Genomic DNA, 20,484 nt, shown 5'->3' on the forward strand with positions numbered 1-20,484 from the left:
GAGCGATTAGCTTCGAGAAAGGAAAGCAGCCTTTCCTCACGTTGGCAGCATTTCCTGTTTCCATGTTGAATCAAAATGCAATCATTCCGTTAGAGAACGAGAAAAAATAAAAAATATTTATCTTAGAAAAATGGTTACAGGAAACTGGAAAAATAAGTTTTTTTATTCAAAAAAAGTATATAAATTTCATAGATATTAGGCGTTGAAAAATTACGTAAGCATGTTTAGGTCCTTTCTGATGCATACACAAGTTGAAACTCCCCCACCCTTGTTTTTTGCTGTGCTTTTACTGTAGCAATCTAATTTTAATACTTTTAGGATTAAATTCAAGATGATGTAATTAAGAATAAAACAAATTCATGAAATTTCGAAACTACCAAAAGAATTTTTTTTCTTCTTTCTTCAAATTTAGCTTTTATTTCATGTTTGAAATTTTTCCATATGTAATTTTCGTTTCAAGTTTTTTATCACGTTTTCTTTTGCATTTTAAGAAAAGTTTAAAAATTTTAATGCTTAACATTAGCATTGTTTATACCTCTCCTCCGCGCTTGCAAATTAAACTATGCATACGATAATTCCTACCCCCCCCCCGTTAGATGCTTATGCAATATTTTAACAACCGCAATTTAATTTTGACTTCTATATTAATTTTTGTTAAAACAAACAAGTGACCTAAGATAACAGGCTTAGAAAGAAAAAAATACTGGATTTTAACAACAATATAGTTATTTTTCCAGAGTTTAGAAATAAACATTATTTTTGATAAACAAAATGACGAATTACATGACAGTCGCGAAATAGAATAGTTTCAAGGCTTGTAAGATAGATCTTTATAATTAGAAGAAAATATTATATGCAGGACTGATTTAAAAAAAAAATATATGACTAATTTAATAAAATATATATTCAGATGAAATGAAATGTAGTATTTCAAATTAACGTTATGATGAAGAGATGGATTTGTTATAATATTTCAATTTAGTAATTATGATTAATAATATAACTTTCCACCACGTAAAAAGAATATAGCGACATTTTTTCTCAATAATTTCCTTTTTAATTGAAATTTAAATCAAAAAAAGGTGAACGTTAAATTTAGAAGTAGAAAAAGGAATAACAAAATTCGTTTCTTTTCATATATATACAATTAACTCAATCATGTTAAAAGATGGTTTTTGAAAAAAAACTAAAAATGATTAAAAACTTGCGACTGAAATAAATTTCTTCGTCGCAGCCTTATTGAAAATAACCTATCAATTTAAAGAAAATATCAGCTTTTATTTAAAGAATTAAAAAAAGGGGAAAAAAAGCCGCCACCTGGAACAGAATTCCAGTTCTATGCATACCACAATGATTAAACCGCTGTGCCCTTTGCAGCGACTGTAAATCAAGATCTGTAAAATTTTAAAAGTTCTCATTAAACTTATTAACTACTGGGGATACTTGAAAAAACATTTTAAGCAACTTAACGATTTTATTTAGCTTCTTCATCGAGGAAAAGTGTCACAGCGTGGAATGAAATTAATGTTCTCTCAGGAGGGTCACCTTAGGCATGAAGACCATTTTACGAGTATTATTCTCAGCTAGATCAGACGGGTAAAGTTAGTCTTATTTTCTTCAGGTGTTCCAGTCTCTAAACTAAAAGAAGCTGCCCTCTTCCCATATCTGCCAAAAAGGTTTTTCTTAACTTGTGTCAAACACAGATTGAATCCTTCTATTCTAGAACATATCTTATTGGGTTTTGTTCTGTATACCGTTTTTTGGTGCTAGATTTTGGAGGTTTTACATACTCATGGGCCAGATCGTGAAAAATTGGCATCATTTTTAGAAAAAAAAGATAATTATATTTTGAGACATTTTTCCATTCTTGTAATTCGTTATTCACCATGCATAACAATCAATTGTAACTGCAATACTTTGACCATGTAAATGGAATGGATGAATTAAAACTCTATTATCAATTGTAAGGGAAGAAAATGAGCAAAAGAACGACCCTCTACATCAGGAACTTTATTGGTTTATTCTGAAAGTGCTTATTTCAGCAGCACTTTTCATTATAAAGAAAGCACTACCAAAAAGGTATAAAAGCAAACATATTCATATAAAAGCATGGATAACAAAATGACTAGATCTCTAAAAACATTTTTCATAATAATTATAAAACGTATGTAAATTATATATAAACCAACATAATCACCAACAAATCATTAATTTTGATCAACAAACAGAAAATATTAAACTTAACTGACACCACATTCTCATGAAATCCTTTATACAAACATAATAATAAAATAAATAAATTGGTACAAAAACAGCTAACTGCAATAAAACAATATCATTTCAATAATGCACTAAAAATTATTGCCATAAGTTCAATACATATTCCTAAAACTAGCGTTTGTACTTGACAATATTCACCTAACTTTTTCCAAATGAATTGACTGATATGAAATGTATTCACAATAATCTGTCCCATACAATCATATTAAAGATACAATCTTGCAATATAACTGCATGTTAATTGCTACAACTGATGAAATTTTGCTACTCTAAATGACTCTCTAGCTGTACACAATAACACTCAACCTTAACATATTAAAAACTAGAATTGATACAGATGTGATAAACAGAACGTCTATTCAGCAAAACAAATAAAACTTTACTTGAAAAAATACATAAATATGTTACAGAATATAAGTAGATAGCACATAACTGCATTTAGTACTGTTCTTTGTTTACCCTGTTTAAGATAGATTGTAAGTCAGTTGAGAAGTAAATTAATAAGTAAAATTAAAAATTTTGTGTAATTTAAGCAGATTTATAATAAGTTTTACAAACAATTTAAATACATTGAAAAATGATTTTTCGTACATTACATTCATAAACAACGTTGTTCAAAATAATATAATCAAAATGAAAGAGCAAAATAGGCATACTCTGACGTAGATAAAAGATATTTTAATGAAAATAAGATTACCAATCGCATGGCACCATGATTCTTAAATATACAGTAGAGTCTCGATAGTTTCAGTTTCACATAAATTTAAGATTATAAAAAAAAACTCCTTCTTGATCCAAAACAATGACCAACGCACACACAAAATGGAACTATTACTTTGATTGGTTTTGCGATGATTACTACGACTGAATGCTGAAAAACAAATTTTTTTGTCAAACACTGAAACATGTGTTTAAACAAAAAACGTTAGACAATCATTTTAAAGTACAATTAACCAAATGCAGTAACATAATAAATATTGCAACTTGGTGTAATGCAGTAAATGTACCCTGATCGTCTAATGCAACTAAATTTTCTTCAAATATAATATTAATTGAATGCTGAAATTTAAAAACCACTTTATTTTCATTTATACAATAATTCAAGTTTCCAAAAGTTCAAGGTAGGTTCTGCCCCGTCCACCTCAAATTAACGAGACTCTACTGTATCTTCAATAGATTTTTTAGGGAATTTCCGAAAAACTCATATACAGAAAAGTTTCACTGCAGGAAATTCAAGTAGAAAAAAATTGTTGCAGTAACAAGTTGGTTAAGGTACGCTTAGTATGTCAGAAACTGGAAGCCATACAATGATAACACAACTCCAGGCATCTTGCAAAATCTAGGAGTATCTGCTATAGTAAGTATTGGTCATAAATGTATGAGAAGTGCAAAAATACAGTAGAAATGAAATCTTGTAGAAAGAGAATGATTTAAGTTCAGTTCTTGAGTATGTTTAATTAGAAATAATCTCTACCAGTTTCATTTGTTGCAAGCTTTGCAATCTTGTGTTCCTACACGATTTTTTTAATTCTTTATTTATGCCTACTCTGCCCTTTTATTTTCACCATGTTGTTCTGAATCACTCCGTAAAAATAAATATCTAAAGGTTAATTGTAACTATAAATTATTCGGGAAGTAAAAAAAAAAAATAATAATAATAATATACTATCTATAAAGCAATCATAACAAAAATTCCACATAATCTAGAAACACATATAATAAATATGGCTTATTTATTAATTTCTCTAAAGAACATGAATAATTTGGTGAGAATAAATCTGACATTCCTAAATTTTATTAGAGATTTTTATGAAAAATTAAAAAATTCTAAATGTATTTGAAGCTTTTTAACCAACAAAAAATTTAGAGAAATGAATAGAAAGTAGAACATATTTTAAAATTTAAAAGAAAAAGTTTAATTATTAAAAAAGTTGAAAGTATTTTATATACTTACAAATAAATATTGATACTTATATGTTATTTAAAAAAAATCATTATGATTTTTAATCAGCAAACCATGTGTATTATTATAACAGTAAGAGAATTCAAGGTAATTACTATTGAAACTAATTTTGAAACTATAAATTTTCTACCAAAAATTATGTAACTAAAAATGTCACACGTAACAGATAGGTTTCTAAATGTTTCAGAATATTTTTTTTTCGTTTCTGTTATTTCCTGAAATACAAAACAAAATAATTATAATAATAAAACAAAGTTGGTAGTAGATAAAATAAGCATATATCTCTAAAAGGATAAAATAAAAAATAAAAAAAAACAGAAAACTTGTGTCCAAAACAGAGACAGTTTTGAAGGGCTATTATAAACCAATCTTTAGTTTTGATTAACCTATTATAAATAAGTTATTATTGTAACAATAAAACAAAGTAAGTAATAGATAAAATAACCAAAGATCTCCCAAAGAAAAGAACAGAATACTTAAGTCTAAAATAGAGGCAGTTTTAAAGGGTCATTATAAATTAATCTTTCGAACAAAAATGTAAAAAATTCTCAAATGAACACAAGAACAAATAACAATAACTAATGTTAACATGGTATAAAGATAATTCACAATAGTTATGGTAATATGAAGCTCTTGGTTTCTCCTATTGAAATGCAATACTGTTTTATTTCTAAAAATAATAAAAAAGAGTATTATTTTTTTAATATTGAGAGGAAGACATTTTTTTAAAAATAAAAGTCTAAGTGCACATATCGCTGTGAAATTGCAGTCAGAGGGGGTAACCCTTCTAAAATACTCAACGATAAAACATTGAATAAAGTGTAAAAATGTATTACACTAAGTAGTTTAAGAGTTATAAAAGCTATTATGTTTTATGAAACCTGACATTTTAAAATATTTAATTAGAGTGGATTTTCCTTGTTAGCATAATGCAGAAAAGATGATTTCATAAAAAAAATTAATATTTACATTTTCTATGTGATTTAAATAACTCCATCTTTCAAATTTCATTGAAAGTTTCCACACAAAAAAAAAATACATAAATACAGCATGATCATTTTATCAAAATATTATACAACATAATCATTTTGTGAAAATAAACCGGTTAAATATTTCAAACATGATGAAATGCTCAAAATTGTAACTTTCAACTCTTTTTTATTTTTAAACTCTTAAAAGAGAATTTTTTTTTTTATAAATAATAAAATTTTTTTACTAAATAACAACAAAAGAAAAATAATGTTTTTTACAACTTAGATTAATGCTGAATAGAATAAACATAAAATCCTAATAGAATTTAAAAAAGATTTTTAACTGTCCATCTCTCAATAAATAAATAATAAAAAAAAACAACTGCAGAATAGTTATAATATAATCAGATTCATTATATGTTTTGAAAATAAACATAATGTTAGATGTTCACTTTTAATGAAATAATGATATTATAAATAGAAGCAAAATTAACAATAAAAACAGAAAAAACATTAACTAAAATTTTAAATGTATAAAAAACATTAACACAGAATTTTATGTAATAAAAACATGAACAAACATCACAAAGTAAATTACTACATAACATTAAAAACATAAAACATCGAATCAATTTATAAAACTGTAATATGTTGTCCTTTACAACTGTCCTCTGACCTTCCCATTGAGACAGAAGTTGGCATGGCAACAGGCTGAGCCGAATTACCAGTACCCCCAAGTGACTGAGAAGTCATCCCAAGTACTTCTACATGAGATTGAGACACTGGTATTGATAGTGGTCTTGTGTGTGAATTTGGTATAGGTATTGTTGATGAAACATTTAATGGCTGACCACGATTGTGAGTTGACAAGGCCAAAGATTGTGCTACTGATTTAGTTACAGTGTTCGATTGGCCAGAACTGGTGGACACGCAGGACTGCGTAAGAGCTGTTGAAGAATGACCAACAGGTGTTGATACACGTGACTGGACAAGAGAGACTGGAATAGACGGGCAGATAGATACAGGCACATGAGAAGGAGACACAGAATGATTTTGTTGAGACTGTACTAGAGTATCATGACTCTGGTTCATGATACTTCCTCCTCTGGCGGCAGACAAACCATGCGATTGCGACAAGGAAGTTGATATACCATGCGTGTGAGGAACAGAATTTATACCATGCATTTGAACAATGGAGGATGCAATGCTGTGAGAATGAGTTATTGAGTTTTCAATACTGTTAGACTGAGCCATAGAAGTTATACTCTGTGACATGGAAGAAAGAGATTGCGTGGCAGTTTGCTGAGATTGAGTTAGTGGAGGTAAAATTGACTGTGCAATGGAAGCAGGTACTAGTAGAGACTGCGCTATAGATGCCGGCACAACTATGGAATGAGCTATAGACGAAGATAATCCGGATTTTTCTCGGGTGTGGCGTTTGAAATGCGATTTAAGATTACCTTTTGTAGTAAAACCTTTACTGCAAACACTACAAACATGAGGTTTCTCACCGGTATGAGTCAAATGATGTTTTTTCAAAGCGATTTTCTGAGAAAACCCTCGACTACATATACCACAAATATGTGGTTTTTCTCCAGTATGGGTCAGATAATGCTTTTGAAGGTTACCTTTTGTAGTAAAGCGTCTCTTACACACATTGCACTCGTGTGGCTTAACCCCCGTATGGGTAAGCATGTGTTTTTGTAAAGCTATTTTTTGTGTAAATCCCCTTTTACAAATGCTGCACAAATGAGGCTTTTCACCCGAATGTGTCAGAAAATGTATTCTAAGATTGTTAGCTTGGCGAAAACCTCTTTGGCAAACACTACATACATGTGGTTTTTCTCCCGTATGAATAAGATAATGTTTTCCTAGAGTACTTCTCTGTGAAAAAGTTTTTTTGCAAACTGAACACTCGTGGGGTTTTTGCCCACTGTGAACAACATGATGATTTTGAAGATTGCCTTTTGTGGAAAAGCTTTTCTTACAGATGTCACACAAGTTCATCTTAGGGCTTGAGCTATGCAATGAATTGTTTATAAAATGTTTTTTGGCAAGTACATTACTTAATGTTGTTTGAACTTCTTTGTTATAAGCACTAGAATTCTCCATTCTTTTAGAAAAAAGATCTGAATTCTCCACTCTTTTATTAAAATTATTAGAACCATCGGGTCTTTTGTTATACATTTCGGAGCTTTCTAATCTTTTGCTATAAATATCAGATCCATCCGGCCTTTTGTTAAAATGCTCGGATCCTTCTGGTCTTTTGCTGAAGATTTCGTCATCAGTTCTTTTCCCATAAATTTCATTTCCATCTGGTCTTTTATTAAAGGTCTCGGTTCCTTCTTGCCTTTTGTTATAAATTTCTGAGTTTTCAAGCCTTTTATTGTAAATATCAGTTGCTTCTAATCGTTTGCATATACAATTCTCGTAATGCAAACTATTAAAAGCGAAGTTTTTAAAATTTTGATCATTCCCATTGGGAACTTGCATAATATATTGATAATTTTGCATAATTTTCATGCTCATGATTTCTATATAGTAGAGTTATAAAAATAAATTTTAAAAAAGTGTCGTAAACAAACTAATTCACATTTCAATTGCTGATAGGAAAGAAAAGGAATCTCTAAGCTTCATTTGCTAGTTACTTTAAAAAATCTGGAAAAATAAGCAATCATTTTTTATAATAAGAGCAGAACAGCGAAAAATATTTAGCAAACACCGATAATGTTAATTAACAGTTTGACATATCCGAGCAAAGATAAACAATCTCCATTAAATTTTAACGAGCTGAGTTGAGTAGATTGAACATTTTAAGACACAGACGAAATTCAGAAACTTGTCGCCTTTTTAAAATTTTCTGGAGAGACAGTTAATAACTTCAACTACAATTCTTGTGAAATTTAAAACGCAACTTTCAACTGTATACAAATAAAAAGAGAAACTTCACTATAATTGCTGTATTATTCTACTTAAAATTACATTTTTCGTTCTTGAAATCGGAGCAACAGCTGAGAATCTTCTCTTGTGTGTGCGTTATTATTTTGTTTTAATGAAATTTTTTACTATGCTAAATGTTTCGTTCGATATTTTAAAAATGTATATTAAAATTGCTTTTAAAACATGAAATGCGATTCTCGGGAAATATTTTTGTATTGGTACCTGCTCTGAAAATGTCACCAAATTTTTGCGACAATTGGGCTGACAAGAAATCAGCATCTTTCTAAGAAGTTCATCAATTAACAAGTTAATTATGCGTTGCGTCAATTAAGTGTATCATAAAGTAAAAGTATAACTGCAATTTATTCGTTTTATTAAAAAAGATTACAATATTGATGCTGGAAATATCTACTTATTAAGTAACGAAGTAGTATAGTTCGTATACCTGAAAATTGTTAATTTTCATCTTCTACTAAACTGTTGAATTATTTATTTAACTATGTGTTATGTTAATAATTGGGGATATCTCCGTAACGAGAACTGTCGCGCTAACTACAATCACCTAGATGCCAAAAGGATGGGGATTTTAAACTTGAAAATTTTTTAAAAACAAAAACGTTTAAATGTTTGCTCTGGGGTAACTACAAGTTATACCTTTCAAGTTGGTCCTGTTCTGTGATGTTTTTTTTTTAATTTCTCGCAAGCCACTGACCTGAAGTTGGCAATTATTCTGTCACAGATCATGATACAGTTATTTTCCCTTATAATTTATATATTTAATGATAGATAAAAATATGATGAAAAGATTCTAAGTTTGAACATTTGTGGGTTAAGTGGCAATAATAATATTAAGAAAATGAATAATTAAGATTCTGAATTTTTTGGAAGGTTTCCGTATTGTAATCTACAGCAGAGTAATTGCCAAGTCTTGGCAACTTCTAAGCGGCAGCCCGCGAGAAGCTTTAAAAAAAAATTTACAGAAGGAGACCAACTTGAAGCTTTGTAGCTACCCCTATGCAAACCTCTACACACTTTGATAAAAAAAAAATTTACATTTTAGAATTCATTCGGCACTTTGATGTTTTTAGTTTGCACTACCGATCTCAATACAAAAATATCCAAATATTTTTTTTTATACAAATTGCTTGAGGGTTTGTTAATTTTAAGTTAAAATTAATACCACAATCGCTTAACTATAATTCAGTGGTTCCCAAATTTGTTTAAAAAAAAAAGAGGTGTTCTTTTTTTCCTTTCAATTTTGATTTTTCCATTGCTCCATAACATTAAAGATTACGTTATGAAAAAAAATGAATGCTATGAACCTCTCATATCTATTGTTTTATAAATTTATTGGATATCAATTTCATTAACAGTTATTAAAATACAATGGCATCCAAGAGAATTGTAGCACACACTTTTGGAATCCCTTGTATTATTCAATTCTCCGGAATTTGTTTTCCTAGTTAATATTTATGTCGGACTAATATTCTAAAAAAAAAAAAATTTTTTATTTCTTTTGATGTTTTAGAGAGATAGTGGAAAACCGGATTGACTTTTAATCGCTAAAATAAGCAATTTTTCTAAAAAAGTACTATTACTTTTTTAACTACAGATAAAGCTAAAGTTTTATGTATATATTTAAATATATATTTATCTTTAAATAGGGGTTTAGTTGATCAGTGAATTAAAGTTAAAGCTCAAGTTTTTTATTTATATTTATCTCGATTTCATATTTAAATCAAGGTTTAATTTATCAATGTATTAAATGGATCCGTTCATCTGAACAAAATTACAATAAATTGTCTTAACTGTTCTGTCTACATTATAGAAAATATATCTCTGTAATTTCACGTCAAATTACAGAATTGATTTAAAAAAAGTGTATTAATAAACTGCACTTCTATTCAGTATAGTACTTATCAAGGTATTATAATCTATTAATCTTTCACTGAGTTGAATTGCTTTAAATTTATTTTTCTGTGGTGTTATTGTTTTTTTCCTGCATTTTTATACTTTCTTTTTATTAAGATGTATCAATTTACTGTATTTATAATTTTTTTTCTCTCTTTCAGATTGTATTTGATGGTATCAGTTACAGTTTACTAGCAGCAATCAGCTTAACAAAAAGTGAATTGCACCAGAGCAAGCCTCTTGCTTATTTCAGTTTGTTCTTATCATATATTAACTCTACAAACCGCTGTGTTTATGATCAATTATATGATTATTTTTCTGTTTTGTTTATTTAAAGTAATCTTTGTCAAATAACAGCATTTCTTATTTAAAAACTTTTGATACCATTGTTTGAAATACAATGATTTTACATTATAATTTAACAGTCTGTAACCATAGTGTGGGTTGTGCTGAAATGATCAGCATTTGACAGTTCATGGTTTAATGTCTATTACTATTATACATCTTGTTAATTTCTATTTCTAAATTTATTGATCAATACTGAAAATGTCTTGCAGTCACAGTCTTGTTAATCTACCTGATTTAGTATTGCATCACATATGCACTTTTTTAAGTTGCCCATTTGATTTGTTGCACTTTGGAAGCACATGCTCTCGCATACGTAAAATTACTTTGTCAGAGAGTCTTTGGTGGCCTCTTGCATTTCAGTGGTTTGATGGTTTGTGGATCATGTTACATAAAGCTTCTAGAAGATACAATTCTAGAGACTGGTTTTTAGAAACAATTAAATATTATTCAACTCGTTCTTCCAGAACTAAACAAGAATGCTTATTTTTAGATGGAGAGAAATGGGAAAGAGTTGATACTAAAAAAGCACGTTTTCTTATTAATCTCCTCGATTTAGTTTATTCTCAAGATTTCGATAGTCCTTTTGTTCTTTATGAAAGATATCTCTATGATATTGGAATGTATACAAGAATGAATCCTTGCCTTAACTTTGCCGATGATAATCTTGAAATATCGCGAAACACTATCCTTGAACTAGCAGATCTCAGTCAAGCTGCTGATCGAGATCTTCGTCGCCGAAAGCAACCATTTAAAGACTATAAATATTATATAAAGCGTTTTGGTACCTCAGCAAATTGGAAAACAGATCTTTTTCCTTCAAATATTAATGGCTCAATCTGCCCCTTACTATTGTGTCCATTAAGATGCACTTCAATTTCAGATGCTTCTAAAGTTGAAGCATTACGCTTATGTCTTTCAATTATTTTGGGAAAACATTTGAGATCATGTTATACAGTTTCAAGTATGCCTTTAAAAGATCTGCCCGATGCTTTTCATTTATTCACATCGGTATTTTTATCACATCTTCTCAGCTCTTCAGCACCTGTTGCACTAGATAGCGAAGGGAAGGTGTGTTTGAAAAAATGTTCTGCATTGTTGTGTAAAGATTTAGCTCGCTTTGAAGAATTGCAATATATGTTTCATGCCTTTGGTTTTAATATTAGATATGAAAATGTTTTGACTGATATTGGTGATTTTTTCACCAGACTGGAGAGTCTAAATCATGCAGTCGATCAAATTCGTTTGAAATTAAGAAAAGAAATGATGTTGGAAATTGAAAAAGTGCTTTTTCCAAATAATGAAAGAAATGATGTAACTCGAGTCAACTTGACTGACAGTGATTTCATTGGTGGTGATAACTGTCAGCAAGAAATGTCAGCCGCTGCATTTATTTCAAACAAAGGGGCTTTTGTTACCTGGCATTTGATTGGAAGAATGAGGTTTTAACTTTATAACATGTATTTACAAGTCCTTATATTTTCAGTAATTTTGCTATCTATTGATATATTTATTTTAAACAAAAGTTAGTTACTTAACAAATAATCATAAAAGAAGATATATTTATTTAGAAGTATGTATTTTTTTGGTTCTTTACTTTACCCTTTTGTTGAATGCTACTGAAATCAAGGAAATATTTGAATTATTTTATGTGTGGTCATTTTTAGTTTCATTACTTTTATAAATTCTTAAAATTCAGAAACCTAAATCATAGTTAAAACTATCAGCAAAAATTAATATCACTTATTTGCATGTGCCATTTATTTCTTACTTTTTATAATCCATAATGGAACCATATTTTTACAATCAGTAATTTGTTACTGTGATCTAAATTGCATTGCATTTATCCAAAATGATATTAAAGCAAATAAATAAATGTAAGTAAAACACAAATGAAGTACAGAAATGAACCTACTAGCGTTTCGATTCTCTAAACAAGATGATGTCGACAAGTAAACTTACCCCAAAAGGTCTGTTTATACCAGAATATCCTAGGGAATCCTTTATGTTACGAAGATATCTACATAGTACAAAGGATTCCCTAGTCTTCTTTTGCATATTCTAATAAAAACGGCCTTTTTTGACACTGAGAAAGGTTCTTGTTTAGAAAACCAAAACTTTGTACTATGTTCATTTATGCTTTATGCATGTTTTTTTGTTTTTATCTACTTGACATTTAAACATAATTAAAGATATAGAACAGCTAATTATCAAACCAATGCATACAAAATTTGTTTAAAAATTATTATAATTGCACATTTATAGCTTAAAATAATATTCTGTTTATGCTTTGTTTTTATTTTATTTGATGTGTTCCTCACTATTAATTAGAGGATTTTATTTATAAGTGTAATAACTTTTTTAAAAATTTGAATTATTATCTCTGAATTAAAAGCTTACTGTTGACATTCTGAGGACAATTTTAAAATTTGTAATCTGCTCCATAGATTCATATTTCTCATGTAGCTCCAGTAGGCTTATGGCTCTTAATAGGCTTATCGTTCTTTTTGATTTAAAGTATTTCTTAAAAAATTTTGCTTTTGCTATCTGTGAGAAAAATAATAGATGAACTTATATTAGGTTTTAAATGTTTTTATTGTTATTTATTTTGATCGAACTATTATAATGCAGGTGCTGTTTTGTGTTATATGTTAGAAAAATCATTGGTGTGTATAAAATTGTCTTAGGAAATCTATATTAAATGTATTTATCTTTTTAAATCTTTATATCATGTTGCGTTATTTAAATTTTTAATATAAATGTTATTTATTATTGTTATGTTCAATGCTTATTTTTTTTCTCTCCAACAATAAAAAAATGAAAAAGAAAAGCATTAACTTGATATAAATATGGTCATAAATGATTTATCCATTTACCGTCAAAATGTTTAGATTAGATCTTTATATTTTACTTTTGTTAGATCTTCCATAATATTATTATTTTAGATACATTATTTCCTTATTAATATTTATTCCTTTTAATTATTGGACTATTTTATAGTCAATAGAAGTTGCAGCTGTTTTCTTATGAAATATATAAAGTCCATTCTTTTTTGTTTGATTTTTATTGTTTATATTTGATTTTTAGTTTTATTGTATATTGTAAAATATAACTTGTTAAGACTGTGTTTTGGGGACTTCACTTTTACTTCAGTACTCATTATTGTATTATTCAATGGTAAAAAGAATTTTTGTCATTAGTTATTACTCAAAATATCTAACTTAAACATATCTAAACTCTGGGTAGTATTGATTATTAGTTTTAGTTTTGATCCTTGTCATGAATCCTATACCAGCTGCCTTTGGCAATGAGCTTAATTATCACAGACTTGGTGCTTCTCACTTCATAATTACTTTTTCGTAATGTGGCTCTTCAATACTTAACTAAAAAATATTGTATCAAATTCTACATTTTAACTCATGTTAATAATAGCTGAGAAATTGTGAAAGTTTTAAAAGCATTACCTTGAATTTTTACTTGAGTTGAAAACAATAAATCTAATAGGGTATGGGAAACTATCGAATTCCAATTTAATTATTTAAAAAGTGGTTGTACATATGCAAACACTTTTTTTACAGTATTATTTACCACTGAAATTGTAGCTTTTCTCTTAAATTTTTTGGTTTTTAATCAACTACAGTACAGAACCCGTTATCCGGAAATCCGAAAACCGGAAAACCAAAAAACCAGAACAAAATTCGATAAATTTTCTCGCCATTTTTAAAAAAAAAATTTTTTTTCCTCGTAAGATTTTACGATTTTTTTTTTCTTTTTTTAAAGATGTTTACCTTACCATCATTTTGGAAATAATCATTAGTGTATTACTTCATCGTTTTTTCTTATTTTTAAGATTATTTCCAAATTTTTTTTTTTTTTTTTAGTTGGGTTTAACAATGAAAAAAATGGCTTTTTGTAGCGATTCAGAAAACCGGAAAAATCAGTAATCCGGAATAGCGATGGTCCCGCTCGTTCCGGATAATCGGTTCCCTACTGTATTATAAATTATCAGAAATATTGAACATAAAGCAAATGACTTGATTTTAGAAGTTCTCTGTGGTTCTTCTTGTATTAACTAAAGTTTTAGTTCAAATTTTTCTGTCTCTCTTTTTTTAAATTAAATTTTTTTAAAAATTCCCAATCTTCATGTAGATATTTTCTATACTCAACATCTTGAATTTTATCGCTTATGGGCTGCAATACAACTCAAAAAACACGTGTTTTGGACTAAGAACAGGTGTAAATATAAAAATACACATTCTTTCAGCTTCAATACTCGCACAACTCATCATTCTACTTGAAGGTAATCTTCGTTTAAACAAACTGAAGCATTTCCTATCCATTTTGCTTAGCAATGAAAACTTTAAGCCCAATTATCTCAAAACTTGATTTTTTTGAGTTGTGCCGCTATTGCAGCCCATGAGCGATATATATATATGTGTGTGTGTAATGGATAAAATAGGAATACAAATGAAATATATAACTTTGACCAGTGTATGAGAAAAAAAAAAGGAAAGTACAGTAGTTTATTCCAGCGGTTCCCGGTTTTTTTTCTTCTGGCTACTGAACCCTAAGTAATCGACCTTCTTCCGACAGACCTCGTTTTAATAAATAAAGTTCATTAAGGCAATTGTAAATATCATTATAACCTACAAAAACTATCTTTTAAATATTTAATTAGAGGTTTGTAGATTTTTCATCGTTTCATCATTAATAATCTTAAATTAGGTTTTATTTCTGACACTTAAATTTGCAGTCCTTGTTCTATATCTAGTCTAGTTATGAACTTGTTTTTGCTATGTATACATAAATAAATAAAATGAGCCAAACTATGGTTAACTTCGAGATGAAAAGTGCTGTTGAAAATGGTTATTAAGGAAATTTTTTTGTCTTTATTATAGAATTATTTAATTTTGATTTAAAAAGTGCAGTAGGAAATACTAATGCCATATTTTATAAATTTGTGTTCTTTCCATAATTTGTTCAATATATTGTTATTAGAAATATTATATTTTCCTTTAAAAAATGTCATTTCCATGTCATTGGCATTTTACTTGAAATAATTCCATAAAGGCAAACAAAAAATTAAATAAATTATGAATTATTGGTTGTATTTAAATATAATTAGCGGTTTCAAAACTCATCACTGATTATAAGAAATACTGACTTGTGGAACTCTTTTCGCTTTCGAAAAGCGAACTAATCTAAACTCTGGGTGTTTAATTAATCTTGATTATTAGCTTTAGATTTGATCTTTATACTAATCCAATATTATTAGTTTAATGTTTAATTCCCTTATTTTCATTTATTCTTATATATTGGTTGACTACTTATAGTTAAGTAAAGGTGGTAGCTGGTGGTGTCTTTTCCTTCCTTGTTCTACTTTTATTATTCATCATAAAGTGAAATATGACTTGTTAGTCATGTGTTATTGAATATTCTCATACTCTTCTCAAAACTTAGTCTGTGATAGTTGAGTTATGTGCTATTGTTTACCCATTTTCGCATGCATAAATTTTACCTGAGGGATGTTATTGTATTATTTTATTTAAATATATTTATTGTTATTTATACAAGACTGTTACATTGTTGAAATTTTATTTTGTTTGATTTTATTTGAAAATATATATATATATATATATATGTTTACCTTCTGTGCAAATTAGAAAATAAACATTTTGTTGATTAAGTTTTTGTATTTCATTTATCTTCTTTGAACCAATTTTGATTGCTATTTTGAAAATGTCAATTAATTATTTTTACTTGGTTTAAAGATAGCCCTTTTTTTTATTTACAGAATTAATCGGTAATAAGGAACTCTGCTGCCAATCTTTATAAAAAATAATTATTTTTGTTAACAATCTTATTATTTCACAATATTTTCTGCTTTTTAACACTGAGTTATATAGTTATTTTATTTTTTTGTATTCCTTGTAGTTGTATGGTTATATGTTTGTTAAATATTGTGTTTGTATTAAAAAAAAATCCAGGATAAAAATGCCACTGCATTAAATTGGTAGGCCTGTTAACGTCTCCTTAAAATCGACGCTTCTAAATTTGCTAGCTATCATCGTGCAGGTATTTTAAGCTTAATCATTAAATATTACCTATTATAAGTATTTATATTTTATGTGTGCATGGCATGAGGAATGTTGGAGAAAGTTTGTTGGAACAAAAATATGAACATGCTTATGAATTGGAATAATTGATAACTAACACATGCTCACTGTACTTATTTTTCCAGCTCTCATATACTTTAATCATGTAATCAGCAGTAAATTGGCACTTTCAGTTTTTGATACTTTTTCAAATTTCTGAAAAGGTACCAGACATTTTTTTTAATTATTTTAAGATTACTTGATTGTATTCACACTTTTCAAATATATTTTATTATATATTAAATATATTATTATTATTAAATATATTTTTAAGTTGCTAAAATTCTCCATAATTTTGTAATACACCTTATTAAAACTGTGCAATTCAAGTCGTGAATTTTCGCTGATATTTTCAAAGTACATGAATTATGAATTTTTCATTAATTGTAATTTGGCATCCGAAATCTAGAAGCTGAATGTTAACAACTCAGAAGTGTTTTTTTTTTAATTAAAATTAAAAAAAAAATTTAACTAAAATTAACAACTTTGATCTGACTTCTTTGTGATTTGTGCCTTTTTTTCAAAATTGGAAATTTGAGTGCCTTGTTACGCAAGTACTAATTAAAAATATCTTTAAAAAAAAAAAAAAAAAAAAAAACTTTCTCAACATCGTGAACAAGGAAATTCAAGCTTGTATCGTTCAATAATTTTTATGTGTATGATTTACTACGGAATTATGGAGGGGGGAGGGATTTTTTTTCAACGTGTACTGTATAAAATTTAAATGCTTTTTTAAAAAAATAAAAATTATGAGTTATTTTTTTTCGAAAAGCAAATGAAAAACTTCTTTAATGTTCCCTCTCGATTTACAAACTGTCATTTGGGTGCTTAAAAAAAAATTTTTTTTTTTTTGCCTGTGTTCTAAATCTTTCTGTGACTAATAATTAAAAAACGCAATATGCTGTCATGGTACATAACATTTTTTGAAGCTTTTATTTAGGGATTTATAAAATAATAAAGATCGAAATTTTTCAATGACATTTTACTACATACTGTGTTTGAAACAAGGAAAAATTTACTGAGATTATTCGACTTGTGTTTACTGCAGAAAACGGCTGGTTGTATCGGCAGTACTCCTGTGTTGTCTTTTTTTTTTTTTTTTTTTTTTTTTTTTTTTTTTTTTTTTTTTTTTTTTTTTNCCTCTTGGGTCTTGCACCACAGGCAGTAAAACAGGCTGGATGCTCACCATGGCAGTTGCTACTGATGGCTGGAAGGCTTCTGGGTTTCGTGCACAGGTATGAATAGTGTGCACCCGCACACTTCATTCATGCAGATTCGTCGGTGCAAGTCCTTTGGGTATGCCTAAATTTTTGGCATTTGAAACACTGGATTTCATAACGACCGCCTCGAAATCGCCCGGTCTGTACTGGTGTTGATAGTATCTGCTTGATGTTGAAGAGTTCTCTGTTCTTGGGACTATCTAGGAGAGGAGCTTATATCCATCGTCACGACTCTTCCTTGCTCCGTTCTGATTGGCCAATGACCAATATCTGTGATTTCATTCTTGTTGATTCTCCTTCTGTATGGTATTTGTGATCTCATCTGCTGTTGGAATTGCAGGTATGACTGCTGGCTCGATGTTGTTGCTATTAGATGGTATCTCCATACTTTAACTGGTTTGTGACGGAAGCATTTTCTTCTTCCTTTTTCTCTTCTTTTTTGGAGGCTCAGATCAGTCCTCATTCTGTGGTTCTTTCTCCCAAGGCTGGAGTCTCTTTAATTGACTCAGGGATTTCCTGATGTTCTATGGAAATAGTAGCTGTTTCCTCGGGTGAAGGCTCAGACTGTTCGGGCTCTGCTGTCTCATTTTGGACTGTTGTCATTTCAGGTTTCACTGGCTCGATGGATTTTATCTCAGCCGCAATAAGTTCTTCTTCCTTCATCTGATTGTTGGCAGACGAGTTGTTCTGAGAATCTCTAAATGCTGACAATATAACCATTTTTTCTGCGAAAAATTTATATTCGTTTTCGAAGTAATTAGAAGAAATTGGATTCTTTTCGGAACTCTTTGGAAGCACTCGAGATCTTTATCGATAGTAAATGGCTTTTTTTCCAGAACATTAAGGGAACTTTTCTTCATTTCTTCCCGAATCGCTGCGAAATCAAGATGTGGTTCGCTGTAGGTGCGGAAAACCTTCCCTCCGCGGCAGTATCTATGAGTGGACATGGTAGCGTAGAGCGTCGTTATAGACGAAACTTACTTTGCGAGATTCAAAGTACAAATCTGGTGCTGCAAGAATTGCGCAAACATGTTTTATATTCCAGTGAATTGAAATTAAATTATTGTAGTGGTAGATGCGTCACAACATCCAACGGAAGCAGGTGCACTGCGGTTTGTGGAAATATTAATTTTTGAAAATTGAAGCATTGTCTCCGTGATAAAAAAGGCATTTTCTGAATCTTAGTGACTGTTTCTATTTTATGACCTGAACTAGTAGCGTTACATAAATTTTTCACCAAATTAATGAGGTTCTCAATCGCATCTCCAAACTCGCATACTCACAAACATGAATTTCTGGCATGCAGCGTGGACGGTCTTTAATGTGAAGCGCGTTCCTAAAATCGTTAAAAATAGAAAAGTGTATCTTAGATCTATAAATAGACAGAAATAAATAGTAGGAAGCGTTAACAATAATTTTTTCAATCACATCACCTGAGTGCAAGATATATGTTTTATCCTTTCTACTCTATTTGGAATTTTGCCAATCGTTAATTTCCCGTGCGGATTTACCGGTAAATTAAGTTATTGATAAGAATATATTTCAGCAGACTTATAGTTTCAAAAGTCAGTATTTCTAACTGTTGCTTTAGAGCTTAACTTCCTCATTGATTTGAACATTTGTGCGTACATAATTTGCTTTGCAATTATTTTGGTAGAATATTTAATAGTTTTTATCTAGCTTTTCTAAACAATTGTATTTTACGTAAAACTATATAAAAATTTAAATCATGCACGAAATTGAATTTGTTTAAATTGTCCTATTTAGTTTATTTAAATTTAATTAACCTATCATTAAATAAGTTAGTTTATCCTTACTTTGTTATCGTAGTTTAAACTTAAATTTAGTTAGATATTATTTTTATTTACATTGTTTTCTTTATTGCTTCTATTATTCTTTCTTTTGAAAATACTGCTGCTTTGCTTGTTTTTTACAAAGAAAATTCTGTTACTATAGAATTAAATATTTTGTATTCTTTTACTTAAATTTAGTTAGTTTATCCTTACTTCGTATATTTTTGTAAAATTATTTACACATTTTCTTGCAGGTAAATTTTTCACACAATGTCATCAAATCAGCAAACGTAAGTTCAAAATTTAATTAATTATTTTTATTTTTACCTGCTAAATGAGATTGTATAATTTTGCATTTTCTTCACCTTGTTAAGTGTTACTATTTGATTCTTTTGAGTATGAAAATTTTGAGAAACTATTAAGAGGAAATCGGAAAAAGATTTTGCTTATTTTATAAATATATAAGAGTTTAAATGTTTAAAGAATTATTGATCTAAATTTATCAATTCTTTTTCTGAAAACAGTTGAAATAAAATAAATGCTTGTCTTTAATTAGTTATCGTATTGAACACTTATTTTTATGTATGAATGCAAAAAGTATGTTTGTCATCACAGTAATATGATTTTTTTTTTAAATATTTATTTGTAGCATTGTTATTAGATTTTTATTTCTGCAGCAAATTTTGCTCTTATACAAATTTAAATACATACATTTTTAAATAAGTTAATACTTAAATGGGAGGTTATCTGTTATTTGGTTGAAATTCAAGCCTTCATTTAAATTTAAAAGGTGAATAAGTGTAATTTTTCTCTTTAAACGTTTAAAAATAAATTCTTTATATATATGTCTTAAGCAATTTGCTTATAACTTTTAAACAATACAATATAATTGTGATTGCAATGAAC

At 28.6% G+C, this 20,484-nt stretch overlaps 3 protein-coding genes across 7 annotated transcripts in view; 2 read left to right on the forward strand and 1 right to left on the reverse strand.

The window, feature by feature from the left end:
- Positions 1–5,426: 5,426 nt before the first annotated feature.
- On the reverse strand, positions 5,427–8,009 carry LOC107453092 (uncharacterized). The gene has a single exon (XM_016069779.3). It carries the CDS (start codon positions 7,741–7,743, stop codon positions 5,848–5,850), a length of 1,896 nt encoding a protein of 631 aa, XP_015925265.2. The 5' UTR covers positions 7,744–8,009; the 3' UTR covers positions 5,427–5,847.
- Positions 8,010–8,083: 74 nt separating this feature from the next.
- LOC107453093 (uncharacterized) lies at positions 8,084–12,640 on the forward strand. Of its 2 annotated transcripts, none has more exons than XM_016069780.3 (2): positions 8,084–8,241; positions 10,227–12,640. In XM_016069780.3, exon 2 carries the CDS (start codon positions 10,612–10,614, stop codon positions 11,857–11,859), a length of 1,248 nt encoding a protein of 415 aa, XP_015925266.2. In that variant the 5' UTR covers positions 8,084–8,241; positions 10,227–10,611; the 3' UTR covers positions 11,860–12,640. The 2 variants fall into 2 exon arrangements, with proteins under 2 accessions (XP_015925266.2, XP_015925267.2); XM_016069781.3 differs by having other exon boundaries at positions 8,109–8,245.
- A 6,519-nt stretch (positions 12,641–19,159) lies between these two features.
- The window catches only part of LOC107453087 (phosphogluconate dehydrogenase), a 36,662-nt gene continuing 35,337 nt past the window's right edge, over positions 19,160–20,484 (forward strand). Inside the window, exons 1-2 of one of the 4 annotated variants that reach the window (XM_043049223.2) lie at positions 19,160–19,298; positions 19,833–19,868. In XM_043049223.2, the coding sequence (XP_042905157.1) occupies positions 19,849–19,868 (20 nt within the window). In that variant the 5' untranslated portion in view covers positions 19,160–19,298; positions 19,833–19,848. Of the gene's footprint in view, positions 19,439–19,832; positions 19,869–20,484 lie in introns of all 4 variants that reach the window. The other 3 variants (XM_043049224.2, XM_043049225.2, XM_043049226.2) reach the window with 3 other exon arrangements.

This window comes from Parasteatoda tepidariorum, chromosome 10 (genome assembly GCF_043381705.1).
Source record: "Parasteatoda tepidariorum isolate YZ-2023 chromosome 10, CAS_Ptep_4.0, whole genome shotgun sequence".
Taxonomy (NCBI): Eukaryota; Metazoa; Arthropoda; class Arachnida; order Araneae; family Theridiidae; genus Parasteatoda; species Parasteatoda tepidariorum.